General features: G+C 44.5%; 1 protein-coding gene across 4 annotated transcripts in view; it reads left to right on the top strand.

Moving 5' to 3' along the window:
• PKHD1 (PKHD1 ciliary IPT domain containing fibrocystin/polyductin) overlaps positions 1 to 19,190 on the top strand; it is a 401,585-nt gene that overhangs the window by 35,861 nt on the left and 346,534 nt on the right. For all 4 annotated transcript variants that reach the window (XM_036317771.1, XM_036317772.1, XM_036317773.1 and 1 more), the window contains exons 19-28: positions 651 to 793; positions 4,069 to 4,196; positions 5,370 to 5,545; positions 8,288 to 8,426; positions 10,684 to 10,811; positions 13,546 to 13,730; positions 14,623 to 14,745; positions 16,306 to 16,411; positions 16,906 to 17,181; positions 18,911 to 19,041. In XM_036317771.1, the coding sequence (XP_036173664.1) occupies positions 651 to 793; positions 4,069 to 4,196; positions 5,370 to 5,545; positions 8,288 to 8,426; positions 10,684 to 10,811; positions 13,546 to 13,730; positions 14,623 to 14,745; positions 16,306 to 16,411; positions 16,906 to 17,181; positions 18,911 to 19,041 (1,535 nt within the window). The remainder of the gene's footprint in view (positions 1 to 650; positions 794 to 4,068; positions 4,197 to 5,369; positions 5,546 to 8,287; positions 8,427 to 10,683; positions 10,812 to 13,545; positions 13,731 to 14,622; positions 14,746 to 16,305; positions 16,412 to 16,905; positions 17,182 to 18,910; positions 19,042 to 19,190) is intronic.

Consider the following 19,190-nt stretch of genomic DNA (forward strand, 5'->3'; position numbering starts at 1 on the left):
TGTAATGATGCAAGATGATAAAATGCCTAGGTGATGAGATGAAGGGTGGTGAATAATGTATGCATTATGACAGAACATTAGGCTACTGCTGACCGTATTGATACTTTACTTAACAATCACTTTCCGGCTTCTCTTTGGCATATCGGAATGACCAGCATCACTACTCCTGCACTTTGGGGCCTTTATTAAGTAAAACAGGGTTACTTGAACACAAGCACTGGGATCTGAGAACCCAGAGAGCTACTAGGTGACTGCCGGTGGGGAGCATCTAAGCTAGGGACTGTGTGAGATTTCATCATGCTATTCAGGGCGGCGTACAATCAAAAACCTATGAGTTGTTTATTTCTGGAATTTTCCATTTAATATTTTTGGACCACGGTTGACTGCTGGTAACTGAAACTGTGGAAGTGAAACCATAGTAAGGGGGGACTACGTATATTTTTGATGCTCTAGGGGTGACAGAATGGATTTTTCATAGCTGGAGCCTGCAAACGGAGGGCTGCAGGGCACCCTAAACCCTGCCCAGCTCACCGGAGGGCTGGGAGACCAATATCCTGGGGAACCCATAGCTCATGCCCTGCACACATGTTGGGAAGCTCTGTCTTTTTAACATCTACCCTGTCTTTTCATTTTTTTTGAACTGAATGCAGGCCCAGAAGCTTCCAGCTTTGATGGGGACCTCACCAGTGGGACAGAGCCCTTCTGTGGGAGGTTCAGCCTCTGTCAGCCTCGACACCTTGTCCTCACACCCCCTGCTGCCCAGCGGGGCTACCCGCTGGATCAGTACACACAGGTAGGGAGCAGCCCTCATGCTTCCAGCGAGGCATTGGTCTTACTCTTGGAGGTTGAGATGGAGAAACAGAAGCACAAATGAGTGATTGCTGTGTTTGCTGTGATTTGCCTAACACGTTTCGGGCTGAGCTTCTTGGTTTCTTAAATGCTGTTTCAGGTGTGAACAGATGCCTCCAGTCCTCCATTAGCTACTTGTTACATAGAAATGCCTTTGTATTTGTGGGAGACCTATGGGAATGTTCATATGCTTTGTACAGGGGTGGGCAAAAGTCGGTTTACAGTTGTGAGTATGCCAAACAGAAAGTTTATTCTTGTATTATTTATTGGTTATTGTATTAGTTTCCATAATAACTCTAAACCGACTTTTGCCCCCCAGCCCCGTTTATTTTCTTTGCTCTTTAGGTATCAGTGCAGATCTGTAATCAGATTTTCTGGTTTTGAATTCTGACTCTATACCCTGTGTGCCCTCAACGTCTTACTTTACACATCTGAAAAATGGGTAATAATGTTGTCTATCTCTCAGGATTTGGGGGAAGATTAAATGAGGTAATTCACTGAAGTACCTGTGCAGTGGTTAGGAATCAGCAGAGGCTAGCTATTGTTTTTTTTGTTTTTTATTATAGTTACTAGAGGCCCGGTGCACAAAAATTTGTGCACTCCGGGGGAAGGGGGGTGTCCCTCAGCCCGGCCTGTGCCCTCTTGCAGTCTGGGACCCCTCAGGAGATAACGCCCTGCTGGCTTAGGCCTGCTCCCGGGTGGCAGAGGGCAGGCCCAATCCCTAGGTGCAGCCCCTGGTCGGGCTCAGAGCAGGGCCGATTGGGGGGTTGGGGCACCGCCCCCTGTCACACTCAAGGCAGGGTCAATGGGGAGGTTGCGGCGCCACCCCCTGTCACGCACAGAGCAGGACCAATCCGGGGGTTAGGGCGCTGCCCCCTGTCACTCACAGAGCAGGGCCCATCAGGGGGATTGGGGAGCTCCCTCCTGTCACGCACAGAGCAGGGTCGATCAGGGGGTTGGGGAGCTCCCCCGTGTCACGCACAGAGCAGGGCCCATGAGGGGGTTGGGGAGCTCCACCCTGTCATGCACAGAGCAGGGCCCATTAGGGGGTTGAGGAGCTCCGCCCTGTCACTCAGAGAGTAGGGCCGATAGGGGAGTTGGGGCACCGCTCCCTGACACACACAGAGCAGGGCGGATCAGGGGGTTGGGGCACCGCCCTCTATCACCCACAGAGCAGGGCTGATCAGGGTGTTGGGGCACTGCCACTGTCACACTCAGGGAAGGGCCGATGGGGAGGTTATGGCTCTACCCCATCACACACAGAGCAGGGCCCATGGGGGCAGGGGGAAGGTTGGGGCGCCGCCCTCTATCACCCACAGAGCAGGGCCGATCAGGGGGTTGGGGCGCTGCCACTCTCATACTCAGGGCAGGGCCGATGGGGAGGTTATGGCTCTACCCTGTCACACACAGAGCAGGGCCCGTGGCGGGGGGGGGCTTTGGGGCGCCGCACCCTGTCACACACAGAGCCGCAGGGCAGTCAGGGGGTTGGGGAGCTCCCCCGTATCAGGCACAGAGCAGGGCTGATCAGGGGATTAGGGCGCCTTCCCCTGTCACGAACAGAGCAGGGCTGATAGGGAGGTTGTGGCCCCGCCCCCTGTCACACACAGAGCCGAAGGGCGATCAGGGGGTTTGGGCGCTGCCCCCTGTTACGCTGATCCCGGTGCCGGGAGGCCTCGCGGCTCCGCTGATCCCGGTGCTGGGAGGCATATTACCCTTTTACTATATAGGGTAGAGGCCTGGTGCACGGGTGGGGGCCAGCTGGTTTCCCCTGAAGGGTGTCCTGGATCAGGGTGGGGGTCCCCACTGGGATGCCTGGCCAGCCTGGGTGAGGGGCTGAGGGCTGTTTGCAGCTGGTCACACCCCCTTCAGGGTGGGGGTCCCCACTGGGGTGCCTGGCCAGTCTGGGTGAGGGGCTGAGGGCTGTTTTCAGGCTGGCGGGTGACGGAAGCTCCCAACCGCTCCTTTTTTTCTTTTTCTTTTTTCATTCTGGGCCAGCTTTAGCTCTGAGGCTCCAGCTCTGAGGCCTCCGCTGCTGAAAGCAGGTATCTGGTTTGTTTTGGTTCTATAATCGAAACAATGTATAACCCCAGCTCTGAGATCCCGGTTCGCTGAAAGCAGGTTTCTGGGGTTTTGTTTAGCTTCTATATTTGTTACAATGTTTCTTAAACTGCAGGCTCAGAGGCCAGCAAGGCAGGCGGGGAGCGTTGGAGTCCTCCGTCACTGAAGCAAGCAAGCCTCATGTTAGTTTCAAGCTGCCTGGCTGCCGGCCGCCATCTTGGCTGGCAGTTAATTTGCATATCTCGCTGATTAGCCAATGGGAAGGGTAGTGGTCATACGCCAATTACCGTGTTTCTCTTTTATTAGATAGGATTATTATTGATGCATTGACTGACCCATTTCTTGAATCCCTCTTATATCCTTTGTGTCAGTGGCTCTGCAGTTCTTCAAATGAAGCCCATTTGCCCTGTGGGAACCAGGGTGAGCCTTGCTGGGGCAGCTGAGCTCATGGCAGTGGTTTTGTCCTGGCCTAGTTGAACGGCAGTGGGAATGGGACTGAATGGTTCAGGTTGGAGCACCATCCATCTCTCAGAAGCACTTCCCACACAGCAGAGGCTCCCATTGGGCATAATTTTGCCTCCTAGGGGAGAGTTGGCAATTTATGAGGACATATTTGGTTGCCACAACTGGGTCATTGCTACTGGCATCCACTGGATAGATCTCAGCAATGTTGCTAAATATGTACATTGTGTAGACTAGACACCTCACAGAAAAAAAAAAATCCAATCCGAAATGTCAATAGTGCTGAAGTAAAAAAATTCTGCTCTAAAGACTTTTTGAGTCAAATAATTTTACTTAACTCAGAGTTAGAAACCAGGGATGCTGGGGAGTTAGAGTCAAGGAACTGCAGCTCAGAGAGGTTAAGTTACTTGCTCAAGGTTGCACAGGTCACCGGGTCAGAACAGGGGTTTTCTAATAGAGATCCTTTAAAATTGTCATTGCCAAACACAGTGCACTTAATAACTTTTTTGGAAAATAACAATTTACTCTAAATGATTTGTCTCTCCTGCTAGACTAGTGAGTTCCGGGAGGGCAGGAACTCGGCTGACTCTCTCACAGCATGAGGCAGGGTTCTAGGGAGGTGGACTCACCTCACCACACATTGTTTGAATGGCTTCTTCCTGCACTGATGGAGCTGAAGCACTTATCTGGTGTCCACAGCTGTGCGTTGCATACAAAAGCCACATGAATAAGACCCTGAAGGTGACCGTGTCTTTCACAATCAATCTTCAAAACATCATTAAGAACATCACCTGTGACTGGAGTCTCATCGGAACCAGTCCCGAAAGGTAGATAACCTGTGGGGAGTTGTGGGAATTCTGCCAACTGGGATGATTAGCTCTCTCGGGGACAGTGCCTCAGATATGAGCTAACTTGGGGCTCTGAACACAGATGTGGAAAAAATGGAGCCTGGAGAAGTTTGATGTAAAAACAGTTAGTTGTGAGGAATATAATCTTTCTAGAAGGAGTCTGACATTTCTCATAGAGTCACAGAACATAGTATTTGGAAGAGGCTTTAGAAAATATTCCTTGACATTACCGATGAGAAAAATGGGTTGGTGATTCACCCAAATGAACAAGATTCTGGAATAAAATTCAAGCATCTCGATGCCTTGACTCAGTGCTCTTTCCAGAGATCTCTTATGGGTTTTATAAGTGGTTTTAAACTAAATAGTCCTGTAATGTCCAGGAGTATTAATCTTCCTTCTCATTAAAGCCTAACAGACTATCTGCCTGAGACACACACTTATATTGTATCTAGAGGCCCGGTGCACCAATTCGGCTTGGCCTGTGGGATTGGGCCAAAACTGGTTCTCCAACATCCCCCGAGGGATCCTGGATTGCGAGAGGGCGCAGGCCAGGCCGAGGGACCCCACCAGTGCACAGTCAGGGCCGGGGAGAGACTCCGGAGGTTGGCCAACCCAGGAGGGACTGCAGGAGGGCTCCAGGGCATGTTCGGTCTGGCCTGTCCAATCAGGACTGCAGGAGGGCTCCAGGGCATGTCCGGTCCGGCCTGTCCAATCAGCCGGACCCCAGCAGCAAGCTGACCTAATGGTTGGAGCGTCTGCCCCCTGGTGGTCAGTGCACATCATAGTGAGCAGTTGAGCCTCGGCCTTAGCATATCATTAGCATATTACACTTTGGTTGAATGGCTGACAGGTTGACCAGATACTTAGCATATTAGGCTTTTATTATATAGGATTTGAAAAAGACTCCATGTCAGGAATGAATGATTGCCTTAAAATGTGATTCACTAATGTGATAGCACAAGTTCAGCTTAATAGCCTGCCTTGGATGTTGTACGCAAGGCACACAAGACTGTTTGGGGGCTGGGGGTTCACGGGGTCCCTCTCCTGGCTACACAGTCCTCAGACCCCCTGGTTGGAGAACGAGGGCTCTAATGGGAGGGGTCTGTGGATGCACAGGAACAGGCCCATTTCTGCTGTGTGCTTGTTTTTCAGCTGGCGATTCACTTGCACTAACCTGTGGAAGACTTGTGTGCATCGCTCCACGCATCTCCAGAGGCCTCTGGCAAACTCCCCGGTGCTGGTTCATCGAATTGACCTCTTCCCTCTGGCTCTGGAGACAGGCGTGTTCTGTGTGGATGAAGTTATTATTGCAGACACAAACCTAACAGGTGATCATCGAATCCACTCTCTTCCATGGACCTGTCCGTCAAAGGCTGACCTTAAACTTTTCTGCTAGGGGCTGCTGTTATTTTAATGAAGAGGGAACAGGTGATTCTCCATCTTGCCTGCCTTTTTCTAGAGAGAAGATGGGGTTGGTATTGTGTGCCCTTGGCCCCTATATTTCTCCAGCTGGCTCCTCTTTTTTCCTATTCCCTGCAATGCTTGCTCCTGCTTCTGGTGGTTGTGCTGTCGCCCTGATTTTACTCCTTCCTTTCTGAGAAGCCTTGGTTTCCTCATCCATAAAATGGTCATATTGAGGTCCCTGCCTCATTGGATTAACTGCAAAGATTAACTGAAGTGTAATGGAAAGTACTCATCACAAGTCCTGACCATAGTAAGTGCTCAATAAACATGAGCAATTATTATTACTTATTAACATTATTATTACTGTTAATAAGAAGTCCAGAAGGATTTCTTGATCTTTCTTTCAGTTAATATCTGTCATACAAAGTGCTGGAAGAACACAGCAATATCTGGCCATATAAAGGGACTGAAGTTCTGATTTATGACAGACTCAGTGTGAGCTAGAGGGTAACCAGGCCCTCATGAGAATAGCCTTGTCTTGTCCTTCCTTCTGCCCACCTAGATTCCTCCCCCTTGTCAGTTAGGGTTCAGGCTGGGCCTATTTCTCCACCAAGTCCTTTGTCCTTCCTTAGGCACAGTGATCTCACTGGGCTTTGCTTGTCCACAAAGTGCTCACCAGGGGACTTTAGACTGGCCCCGGAGACTGCACACACAGGAGAAGGGAAGCCCCCAGCCAGGTAGATGGTGCCACTGCTCCCAGGGCCTCCAGGCTTCCAAGTTCTTTTTATTCTCCATTTCCCATCACATCCTTGTGACTTTGGGGCTCAGCTTTCCTGCTTTAAGTAGCTTCTCTCACCCAGGAGAAGGGGAGGAAGCAGTCATTTACATTTGATTTATAAAATGTGCAAGTTTTCAGCCTTTTGCCTGTAACATTGCAAAGCTGAGGGCAGGGGAACTTGGGGGTGCATGGCAAAGGTCTCTCTTTTAACCCTGAAATTACGTTGTATTTGAACTCATCAAAATTCTGCCTCTTATTTGTTTTAGTGGTTTCAGTGTTTTGAGGGCATCTGGGTCAGACTGTGTCACTGCTTATTTTCAACCTTGCTTATGTTCTGGCACACAGAAAATAATATTCAGATGGTGTGCTTGGGTAACTGCCTGAATTCTTGGTGCCTAAGATACTGAGCTGGGCCTTTTGCGACCCTCAAGTGCTGCCCAGATTCCTGGAGGCTGAGGGTCTCAATATTTCAGACACTTGAACTCCGTGATAGGGAAACTCAGGATTAGATAATAGTTGCCTTTTCCTTTTTTTTTTTCTCTTCTCCTTTAAATGCTATCTTATACCTACAAACCTTCAAAGTGCAAGATCCAGAGCACTTTCTCATTGCCCCCACCTCTCTGCCACCAAATGCTCCGCTATCTGGATCCATCCTAGGAGTGAGGTGAGGAGGGAAGCAGAGAGGAAGGGGGCAGAGACAAGAAAGAACATGGGTGGCTTGGGTAAAACCATGTTTCCTGCTTTGGCTAGTTAGCCTGCTGGGAACTTTGCTTTGAGGATTTTTTAATGGCAACATAAACTTGATACAATTGGGCTCAATATCCAGAGTTAATTGTCCAACATTTATCTGATCAATTTAACATGATTATATTCTCCCATCCAAATGTCCTCTATGGAAGTTTTTCTCATCTAATGGTAGCTACCATTTATTTCTCATTTACTTCTTAGAACCCCATGAGATGGTCCGAGTATCCCCACCCAATAGATGACAAAAGCAAAGCTAAGAGGGGCTGAATATCTTGCTCCAAATCCATAGCCAGGACGTGGGCAACCCTGGAACCCTGAGATCATTGATACCAAAGCCAAAACTTCACTGACTCCATACCCAGCTGAGTGAATCCACATTTACTGAGCACCACTCTGTGCCTGGTGCTGTGCTAAGCATCGGGTATGCAAGCATACTGCCTTTAAACTGTTTCCTGTCTCATGGTACTGTCTTGGGGAAGAAGCTATATTTTACACAGCGCCTAGTAGGAGAGGAGGAGAATATTAAATTACATTGTGCTGGTCATTTAAATCTGCCATCTCACGAAACTCTCCCTGCTGCGCAGGTTGGTATATGTCATGATTCCCATTTTAGAAAAGAGAAAATGTCTTAGGTTAGTTTGATTAGCCAAATGGTAATCCAAGAGAGGTGGAAAATCAGGATTTCAACAGTGGTCTGTCTCAAAGTGTGCACTTTTCCTGCTCATGTGCTGACTCTACTGTGGATAAATAGTAGGTACCCCCAGTACGGGCCTCGTGTGTTCAGTCTTCCTAAGGAGGATCTGCTGGGCATTCCTGGAGTTGCCAGGGAAAAGAGAGGAGGAAAGGGCGGCCATCCACACTGTAATAGATTATCTGTGTGAGGATCCTCCTGTTTGGCTTATGTCTCCTTGAACTTTGCTGTGAAATCAGACTCTGTCTCCTTACACCATCACCTTGCAATTTTTTGTTGCTACTAAACTCCTGCCTCTTCCCACTGTGCTCTGCATCCAGCAGAGGGCAGGAATCTCAGCTGTGAGTGTGTGCTGAGATCTAAGTAACTCAGCATCTCCAGCGGGGCCTTTCCTCACAGCTGGTCTCCCACCTTGAGTTACTTGGTAATAATTGGATCGTTGCTCTCCAGTTTCTCAGGCTGATTCTGGAACAGCTCGCCCGGGTGGGAATCTGGTGGAATCACTCTCTGTGGTGGGATCCCCTCCAGTCTACAATGTAACCTCCTGGTTGGCAGGGTGTGGCTCAGAGCTCCCACTCATCATTGCAAGGTAAGGAGCTGTCTTTGTTCACCGGTCGCTCCTTAAGATTGTTAGTTGGTCCTGGAGGACACAAAGGTGGGACTTTTATTAGGAAAAGTCACCCATCTTGTTGCTTAAAGCAACGCTTCTTAGTCTTAAGAATGCAGTATCAGACACCTGGAGGTCTTGTTAAAACATAAATCACAGCCCTAATCCCACCATCTTTAATTCACTGGGTATCGGGCAGGGTCTGAGAATTTGCATTCTCAGTGGGTTCCCAGGCAATGCTGATTTTACTGGTCTGGGGACTACACTTCAAGAACTAGTTCCTAGAGACTTTGTTTAAAAGTAGTTGTATGTTTATGCTCTTCAGAGGCGCACATTGCCTCCATTTTCTGTTCACACCCCTCCTTCCATTTCTCATACATTAATATTATTGGAATTATTTGAGGCTAAATGCAAGTCTATAGAACAGTGGTTCTCAACCGTGGCTGCACATTAGAATCGCCTGGGAATCTTTTTAAAATCCTGATTTCTGGGCCTCATCCTCTGGAAATTCTGTTTCTTTGTTATGGGGTGGGGCCACAACATTAGTAACAAAGAAACAGAATTTCCGGAGGATGAGGCCCAGAAATCAGGATTTAAAAAAGATTCCCAGGCGATTCTAATGTGCAGCCAAGGTTGAGAACCACTGCTATAGAACAAACACAGCTATGTTTAAGAACTCACCACCAGATGGCACTAGAGCCCCATAAGCATCTCTTGTCTTAACCTAGTCAAACTTCCCAGCCAAATTTACAAAGCAATAACTAAAGAGCAGGCTCTTCCTCTAAGCTCCTGGAACATGTGTAGGCTCTAATTCATTCTTTTTGTTTTTATTTATTTTTTAATTTTATTGAATTTATTGGAGTGACTGGTTGGTTAATAAAACCATGCAGATTCCAAAACCCCAGTAGGACAGGAAGAATTGAGAAGCTCGGCCTTTACAATCCCCCATCCCCCCCATCTCTTTCTAATATGTTCCAAAATTAGTTCTCACACTTACACCATGCTTAAGACAGTGTATTAATGACAGGTGCAGTGATTGACTTTGCTCTCCTCTTTCCTTGACCTGGTCCTCTGGGCAGGAAAGAAGTGAAATCCATCAACAGAATGAAAAAGTGCAAGCTCTTTGGTGGTGGGGAGGGAGCTGCCGCACCCGCCAACCTGCAGTCCTGTGCCCCAAATGTCACAGCTATTAACCCTGAATCGATAGGGCTAATTTAGGTTGTTTTGAACAGGCCCACTCTTAGAGGGTCCTCACAACCTTACCTGCTGATTTTTCCTCAAGTCCTTTCACTCCTGGGAGCCTCCAGCCTGAGCAAGACAGGGCAGCCTTCAGTCTGGCCTCTCCGAGATTCATCTTCCAACACCCATAGTGTCACTTTGTCTGACTGCTTCAGTCTGGTTGTATGTACCCACGTCAATATGTAAAACCGAATACTGTTATTGACAGAAATTAGATATGTTTATTGTTGAAAATTGGGAATATATAGAAAAACACATAGGAGACGATAAAAATCACTCTGTCTGCTCAGGCATAACTTCTATTAACATATTGAATCCATATTCTGGCTGCCTATTTCCTCTAGCTGTTTTTACATACATATATACGTGTGTATATGTACTTTTAAACCTCTTATTAGGACCAAAAATAACATACTCTATTTGTAACATGCTCTTTTCACCTAATGGTATAACTTAAAATTTTCCTCATTTCATTAAACATTTCTCTAAAATACAGTTTTTAATGGGTGAATGGTATTCCATCTCATGGTGTGTCACAATTCAGTCGACCCATTTTTATGGTATTCAGAGCAGCGTCAGGCAGTCGGTGTGTTTGAGTGCAGGTATTAGAAGAACTTGGCCAGCTGCAGTGGCCTGTGTTTCAGCTGCAGATATCGCATGGGGAAGTTTCTGTCACTGCCTGTGCATTTAACTATGCAAATGCGGTTGAGAATACCAAGTTCTCCCTCTACTCTGTGTTGGGGACCAGAGCCATGGAGGCCAGTGTCATCCCTCTGGTACCCAGTGAAGGGAAAGGATGGACATTCTTAAAAAATCCTAATATTTACAGCATACTTTTTCTACTGTGATAGGAGAGGGGCACCAGGTATTTGGGAGCCTGAGCTTAGGGTGGTCTGGAACCGTGGGGGGCTAGCTAGTCTTTGAGAAGGAGCTATGTTCTGCCTGGAGCAGCATTCTGGAAGGTCACTGTGGTTAATGCTTGGTGTTTGATATGCCATAGCACTGTGCCCACCGAAGAAGCAGAAGAAGGATCCGGGTTGGTCCAGGTGGCAACGCAGAGACTTCAGAGAACAAGTCCACCTTTAGGAGGACACTTTCGCATCCACCTTTCTAATACAGTGATTCCTGGTAAAGGGGTAATGGGGTGGTGATGGTGGTGCAGCATTTATTATTTACATGTTGAGGGGCATTCCTTGGCAAGCAACATCCTGTGAGATTGTCAGGCATGGGGACAGTCTGAATGCTATTTTGTTTATTTTCCAGGGTCTGAAAATGATCTTATTAAATAAAGACTTAGACAATAACAATATCATTGCTAATATAATCCCAAACTTTTAGCTTTATAGATGTGGAAACAGTGGTTTAGCTTCTTGGGGCTGTCATAACAAATGACCACAACTTTGTGGCTTAAAACAAGACATTTATTCTCTCACAGTCGAGGCCAGAAGTCCAAAATCAAATTGTTGGCTGGGCTACACTTTTCCTGAAGGCTCATGGGGAGAGTCCATTTCCTGCCTTTTCCAGCATCTGGTGGCTGCCCGTGGCTATGACTCCACCCCCTGTCTCTGTGCTCACATTGTCTCTTCCTCTTCTGTCTCCGAGCTCCCTCTGCCTCTCTCATAAGGATATATGTGACCCAGGGCCCACCCTGACAATCCAAGATAAACTCTTCTCAGGATCTTTGACTTAGTCACACCTTATGCTATATGTAAGGTAATATTAACTCTTTGGCCTTATAATGTAATATTAATAGGTTCTGGGGATTAGGGAATTGACATAGCTTTTTTTTTTTTTTTTTAAATATATTTTATTGATTTTTTACAGAGAGGAAGGGAGAGATAGAGAGTTAGAAACATCGATGAGAGAGGAACATCGATCAGCTGCCTCCTGCACATCTCCCACTGGGGATGTGCCCGCAACCCAGGTACATGCCCCTGACCGGAATCGAACCTGGGACCCTTCAGTCCGCAAGCCGACGCTCTATCCATCGAGCCAAACCGGTTTCGGCAGCTTTTTTTTTTAAATCCTCATCCAAGGATATTTTTTCCATTAATTTTTAGAGAGAATGGAAGGTAGGGGGTGCTTAAGAGAGAGAGAGACATCAATGTGACTGAGCCAGGGATCGAACCTGCAACCTAGGTAGTGCCCTTGATTGGGAATTGAATCTGCAACCCTTCACTGTGCAGGCTGCAGCTCTAACCATTGAGCACCACCAGCCAGGGCGACATATCTTTTGGAGGGCCACCATTCAGCCCACTACACTGAGGTTTGCCCAAAGATCATACAGATAGTTGATGTCCTCTTCTCTCTGGTGTTTCCTAGGCCAAGATCCATGGTAGCCATGGTTCTTTTGAATTAAACTCCACGATGACGCCATATGCTCTTAAGGACAGTAGTGATCATAACAAAGGTAGAAGGAACTTTCAGATGCGATGAGAGTAGTTTCTAAATCTTCAATAACATACACAGTTCACAAAGGATAAGGATTATAAATGAGTATAATTTGTGATTTAGTTGGTATAAACATAGGGGAATCAGAAAGGAGGCTCAGGAGAACTCAAGAGTGGCTGTATAAAAATTAGTGCATGGTCCCAAAATCTTCTGCCCTCCCAGGCAGAAAGATGTGGTACTTGCAATAAATCTTCTTCAGTGGGAAGAATGCAGTGGTGTTTTTACTCTAATAGGGCAACTTAGGGAAAGTTGAAGGTCCTTAGGTTACTGGACTCTATTGCTACTAGAGTTTGATAAGTGGGTGAATCAGTGCCAGCAGTGCCCTGCCCCTGTGAAGTCCATCATTGTGCTGTTTCCCTTATCAATAATGAGACAGCTGCAGCCCGTGTGTGCGTAGACAGACTCTTCCTGCCACTGCCTTCTATTCTGATGCTCCTCACATCATTGCCTGCAGAACAACAGGGGAAGCCAGCCTTCACCTGGCCTTTTGAAACAGTGAGGGCCCCAAGTTATGCAAATGTAGAATAATCTTTTTTAAAAAGGATGAGAATTTTGTTTGCATTTTAGAAATATAGTGGTATTTTATTAACACTCCAAGGCAGTGTGGGATTTAAGAGGAAGACTTGAAAAGGTAGAAGGCAACCTGTATTTTAATATAAACCTTCCTCACTTGGTTGGCAAGCTTCTGAATCTTCTTAGTTTTCATTTTCTTCGTCTCTAAAGGAGGCATTAGGGTACCCAAATGACCCACCTCCCAGAGCTGATGAGAGTGGCTAATGAAATGGAAACTTTTGGTAAAGCATGAAACAGTTCAGACTCAAGTAGGACTTGAAACACCCAGTGTTATTGCTCTATGCTATGGCGATGTGGAATGGGGAAGCAGGTGGTTGGGCTTAAAGGAAATTCTAATAGAGAAACCGAAGTTAAATGTCAGCATTCCTCAGCTGGGCTGGCTGTGTTTTATGAATGTCAGCTGCTGTGTGCCTCTCCCACCCCTGTGAAAGGTGGCCAACTTTTCTCTGTTCACAGAGCCAGCTACATTTTTTTTCCCCAGGAAAACTCAACATTTAATTAGACTTTCAGGCATTACCAGGGTGTCTGGAGTCTGTATTTTGAGTTGACAGTTGAGATAGTTTTGTCTGATGTGACTGTGCTCTCTGCTTGGAATTCGAGATGTGATACTGACTAAAGGTATCACGATATAAAAAGGGGGCATCTACTCGTATCTACCTTAGGAAAAAAGTGGTTTAACTGGGCTGGGGCTTCTCTTGAAGCTATATTTTGAACATGAGAGTCTCCTGCATATTTAGAAGGTATCTTGACCTTTATTCTCTGTTATCTTCATGATGAGACCTTATGAGGTAGAGTAATTTATGTCTTATATTTTGTATATCACAACCTTTCCCCACAGACGTTCCTGTACGTATTTCAGCTAGTCACCTTCGAAAGCTCTTACAGAACAATGCTGATGACGTCACATCCAGGTATCTCAATGTCAGTGACTTCACTGTGAAGGAGGATCTGAAGTCTTGCTACGAACATGTATGGACTCTCTCCTGGTCCACCCAGGTTGGGGATTTGCCCAATTTCATCTGGGTATGTATGGTATCCCTTTTGGTGGTATAGGGTTTGTGCCCTGGAACAATTTTGTAAAGAAAAATATCAGAATGATATAAACTAAAACCGTCATGAATTATTAATTTTATTGGAATATTCAAATAAAGGGGCTCAATTATCTTGCTTTCTGGAAGTTTTCAAGACATATTTTGTGTCTCATTCTCTGATAAAGCAATTTGAACCAATGTCTCCTTTCCTAACTCAGTGTAGGTAGAGACGTTGTTGGTCAGTGTCCACCTTACACCAGTTCTGCATCTGTTATTGGATAATTTAAGCAGATGTGATTGACTTAGATTATGAGGGAGGCAGATGGCACAGCAGAAGGAATTTTAGAAAAGGATTTGCTGTCGTTGGGTAATGACAAAGCCAGATGCTCTTGCATATTTAGGGTTTTAAAAATAATCTAATGATCATCTAGCATTTGGTTATTATAAAATGAAATCCAAGATGGAATTTGATCCCTGTTATATGGTGGTGTGGGTCATCTGGTTTTCAAACAAAATACTTGGGTGGAGATAGGGGAAGGACAGGAGTCATCTCATAGCACTTGTTTCCTTACATTTTATTGTAATATTTTGGATTGCAAACATACAAAATAGAAAAGCACATAGGAAACAAAAACATCACAAGACTTAGAGAAATAATTTTTGTAGAACTCCATTTGCAAATAAATATCCCTCTAATTTACTGGGCCTTTCATTGGTCATTACTTATGTCAGGTTTCTAGTTTTCAATCCCCGGCCACTCCATGTTCACTTTCTAGCTATCGGATTATCTTAAACAGAATGTAAAAAGACCTTTTATTATTTGTTTAAATCAAGACTAGAGTGCTATTCCATGACAGAATTCACCAGAAATGTGATCGTCTTAGGTCTCTGATGAAAATCTAACCGGAGTGAACCCTGCTGCAACCACTCGTGTGGTATATGATGGTGGAGTTTTTCTTGCACCCATATTTGGAGACGTGTTGGTTACTGCCAACCAGCACACTCAGGTGAGAGTAGATGGGCCATTCCAAATGCAAGTACTAGTTTTACATCTGTCTCAGCCCCTCCCTAGTGTGTAATGTGGACCAATCCCAAGGAGAAGTTTTATAACCCATAACACAGAGACAGTTATGGTTGTCCGCTTTCTACTTCCACAGGGTATGGAAAGGACTCTGAAAACTTAAGTGCTTTGTAAACACAATATCCTGTTATTATAATTATTGATGCTATTATTATGGTATAAAAAATAGAGAACCTCTGTGAGTACATATGGTTTATACTTCCACACATTGGTATTGAAAAGTAAATGAGCTAAGTCAACTCCTTTTCTCTTTAAAATGTCTTTTCCTCTTTCCCATCTGCCGATAATCCTGTTATAAGTCATCTGCTTTTAATTTGAGAAAAGTTTAAAATACCAAACTATAAAGAATAATATAACCAAAACCAGGGTACCTAAACTGAGGATTAATAATCATCAACATGTTGATATATTTAATGTTTTTGTCTTTATGGATAAAATAAAACAGATAAAATCAAAGTGTTCTTTATCAACTATGCCTTTATGCTATCCCAATACCCTTTTCCTCCATAAGAAAACACTATCATAAAATACAGTGTATGTACTTTTATCCATATTTCCTATGTAGAGAGTCCAGTGAGCACATCTTTTCTCATCTCCAAGTATTGTAGGATTCTATTAGATTAACATTAGTTCCAGTGCAAGGGAAAGACATGTACAGGCTAACTCTTGAACAGTCAGGAGTTAGGGGCACTGACACCCTCATAGTAAAAAGTCTGCATGTAACTTTCGACTGCCCCAAATCTTAACTACTAGTAGCTGATTACATAAACAGTGAATTAACAACATATTTCATATGTTATATGTATTTTATACTGTATACAATAAAGCAGTTAGAGGAAAGAAAATATTATTAAAATAATAAGAGAAAATATATTTATAGTATTTATAAAAAGTATAATACATTTACAGTATTATTAAGAGTAGAATAAGAGAAAATACATTTACAGTATTTATAAAAAATACATTTATCCATGTTGTTCAAGGGTCAACTATGGTCTCTTCTTGGGGTCCTACTATTCTAGGACAAAAAATACCCCAAACCAAGTGTCCAAATACTCCAATTTTTAGTTATATATCCATGTAGAAATGGTGGAAGGAAGTTGCCTACTTTTTTGGCATTTACCAGCAAAGAAAGGGCTTTTCACAGGAAATATCTACCTAGTTGAAAATAGAAAGTGATAAAAAGTCCTTTTGCAGTTTGAATTTTATTACATTTAGTTTTATATGACAGAGAGGATATTTATTCAAGATGTAGCACATTTAATTGTAGAAATGTGATGTTTTAGCATGTTTGCCATCAGTTTAAGAGTCTGACATATTTTGAGCCATTCATTACAATTTAGGGCGTATTACTGGGAAATAGAAGAAAGAAAATAAGTGAATCATGAACACATTTTAATTTGGACAAATTTCACAAGTACTGTATGAATACTACTGAGTACATGAAGTGCATACATTTGGGTTTCTTTCTTTTGCCTTTTTTCAGGTAGTTGTGCAAGTGAATGACATACTAGCTCATTGCTCAGGTTCCTGTTCTTTCCAGTATCTTGAAGGGTCAACTCCCCGAGTCCACTCCGTGTGGTATTCCCTTGGTAAGATTTGTGACTGGGCATTGATATGGTCATGAACTTTAGGCTCAGAGTGATTTGTCAGCGGCCATGTACCGGTGATGGGTGGGTAGGAGGTGTATCAGTTTATGGAGTGGATGTTTAGTGATGCAACAGAAAGTGTATTTTTTTGGCCAATGTAACTGGTATTATTATGACTGAAAATGGAGACAAGTGGATTTTTGATGATTTAAAAATGCTTTATTTTCTTTATTTCTTGTTTTGAGATATTCTTTACTTTGATTTCCCCCCATTTTTATCGACTAGTCTTCTCTCATTACTACTTTGAGACCATTTAAGATGGGGGCTGTATGCTTACAATGATAAATGCTAATGTCCAGTATTTGAGTCAGCATGAATCTGAAGATGAGAGGGGAAGATGAAAGAAAAGGATCATTTGATGTTAGAGAGAGTTATCTGAAATGGAATGATATCCCTGAGAGATGATTTTGTTCTTTTAATTTCTTTCCTTCTTTAAGATGCTGACATGGACCTACTGGTTTATATTACTGGAACTAGTTTCTCGGGGGACTCCCAGGCCTTGCAGATTACAGTGAATAAAACAAGTTGCAAAGTTATTTTCTCAAACCAAACAGATGTGGTCTGCCAGACAGACCTGCTACCTGTCGGAGTGTATCAGATCTCAGTGCTGGTGAGACCCTTGGGTCGTGCCATCAATGCCAGTGGAGGAGGCCTCTTCCTGAATGTGGAACCCAGACTGGACGCTGTGGAGCCTCCAAGAGCTGCAGAGATTGGTAATATGGGGAGGACCCCACACTGCATCTGACCCTCTGAAGGTAGCATTCTTGCTGACATGCAGGAACCTACTCCTGCTGTGTAATCAATTCTGTACCCACTATGATTCACAGCTTTTTGTTTTCTGCCATCAGAATTTCTTCTAATGAGCAACAGATATTTGAGCCCTTAAATGAACTCACTTGCTACATAGTTTGGCTGTGGTACTAGGCATGATTGGGTCAGTCACTGAGTCACCAGGATTATTTGGTTTAGTGGAAACAACACCAGATTGGGTGTTAGGACATATGTGCTGGGGTTTCCGTGATGCCAAAATCAGATGTGTGACCTAAGAAATGTCAGTTACTTTTAGGGGACTTAGTTTCCTAATACAGATGATGATAGGCATCATGTTACTTAAGAAGCATCTCTTCTTAGGTAGTCACATACCCTAAATGCTTACCGCCGCCTGGAAGATGGAGATATTCTCCACATTGTTCAGATGAGATAATGGTGGTTCTGCGAGAACAGTGACTTGCCCCGGGCTTTCCAATAGAAAGAGGTGGATTTAGGATGCAAACTGGGATTGTCAGATGCCAAGACTCCTGCTGCTTTTGCGTGCCATGCTGTCTTAGTTATATAATGAGCCTAATCATGCTTAACTTATAGGCCTCTTAGTTTTGTATGAGATTAAAATGAGTCAACAGGTGGGAAAGTCCTTTGAAAAGTAAAAGCGATGCACAGGTCTTGCCCACTAGAAGCCTTGCACACAGTGGGTGCTCACAAATGTTGTAAACTGATATACACTTGGATACATGGCTATCATGCAAAGCCAACTAGCATTCGAATAGTGGGGTATGCAAAGGGCAGTGGATCTTGTCAGTGTCAGCCTGGTGGACTGGGTCTTAGTGCCATGAAAACCAAGGAGCTCTTCTGAGGAACATGACAGTTAAAAACAACCCAGCCAGATTGCAAGAATTCTTAGGAATACTCATGTATATATATATGTTAATGTATGATTTTTGGAGCATAAAACTTCTTTTTAAAAAAAATATGTCTTATTGATTTTTTACAGAGAGGAAGGGAGAGGGATAGAGAGTTAGAAACATCGATGAGAGAGAAGCATCGATCAGCTGCCTCCCGCACACCCACCCCCTACTGGGGATTTGCCTGCAACCAAGGTACATGCCCTTGACCGGAGTCGAATCTGGGACCTTTCAGTCCGCAGGCCGACGCTCTATCCACTGAGCCAAACTGGGTAGGGCTGGAAGGGTTGTTTTTTAAAGATGAGGCAAGTGAGAACCAGTGAGCGCAGGGGCAATACTCCAAATGATCTGCTTTAAGTGGCAGAGCAATCTGTGGCCCTGACTCTGGGCTCACTGCTCCTTCTGCCATGATGCTCTCTTATACTTGATAATTCCAGAAACAAATATGTTTTATAGGATTGGCAGGGACTATATTTAACAATCTAGGGCAGGAAGGGTTTTTCAGAGACCATCTACTTCCCTTCTCAGACCTGTGGCAGTATTATAACTCCAGGCTGCATTTCTACCTCTCTTTCCCCTCTAGTCTCCATTGCTACTTCCCTATCCAGTAGTTTATATATTTAATTTCACTCATTTCTGCAATTTGAGAATGTATTTTGACCAAGGAGCTTCATATTTTAATTTTATTTATCTCTTGCAAATAATTAATTCTGTCTGTCTGTATGGCTGTATATCCCATATGAAAATGCTATATTTGTTACAGGAGGACTCTGGGCCACCATCCGAGGCTCCGGTTTGGAAGATGTCAGCCTCGTTTTATTTGGATCTCAGTCTTGTGCCATCAATGTCACCACAAGCAATTCACGGAGAATTCAATGCCAAGTTCCACCCAGAGTAAGTGGAAATCTTTGGCGTCTCCTTCTCTCTGTGTGGGTGACCTTTTCATCACGAGAGAATGCTTATGTTGTTTATATTGCCTGTTCTGCTATGAAGTGGGAAGCTGACTCCACCAATGGAGTCTTTTTCTTTATTTTTATTTTTTG

Source organism: Myotis myotis, unplaced genomic scaffold (genome assembly GCF_014108235.1).
Source record: "Myotis myotis isolate mMyoMyo1 unplaced genomic scaffold, mMyoMyo1.p scaffold_m19_p_7, whole genome shotgun sequence".
NCBI classification, from domain to species: domain Eukaryota; kingdom Metazoa; phylum Chordata; class Mammalia; order Chiroptera; family Vespertilionidae; genus Myotis; species Myotis myotis.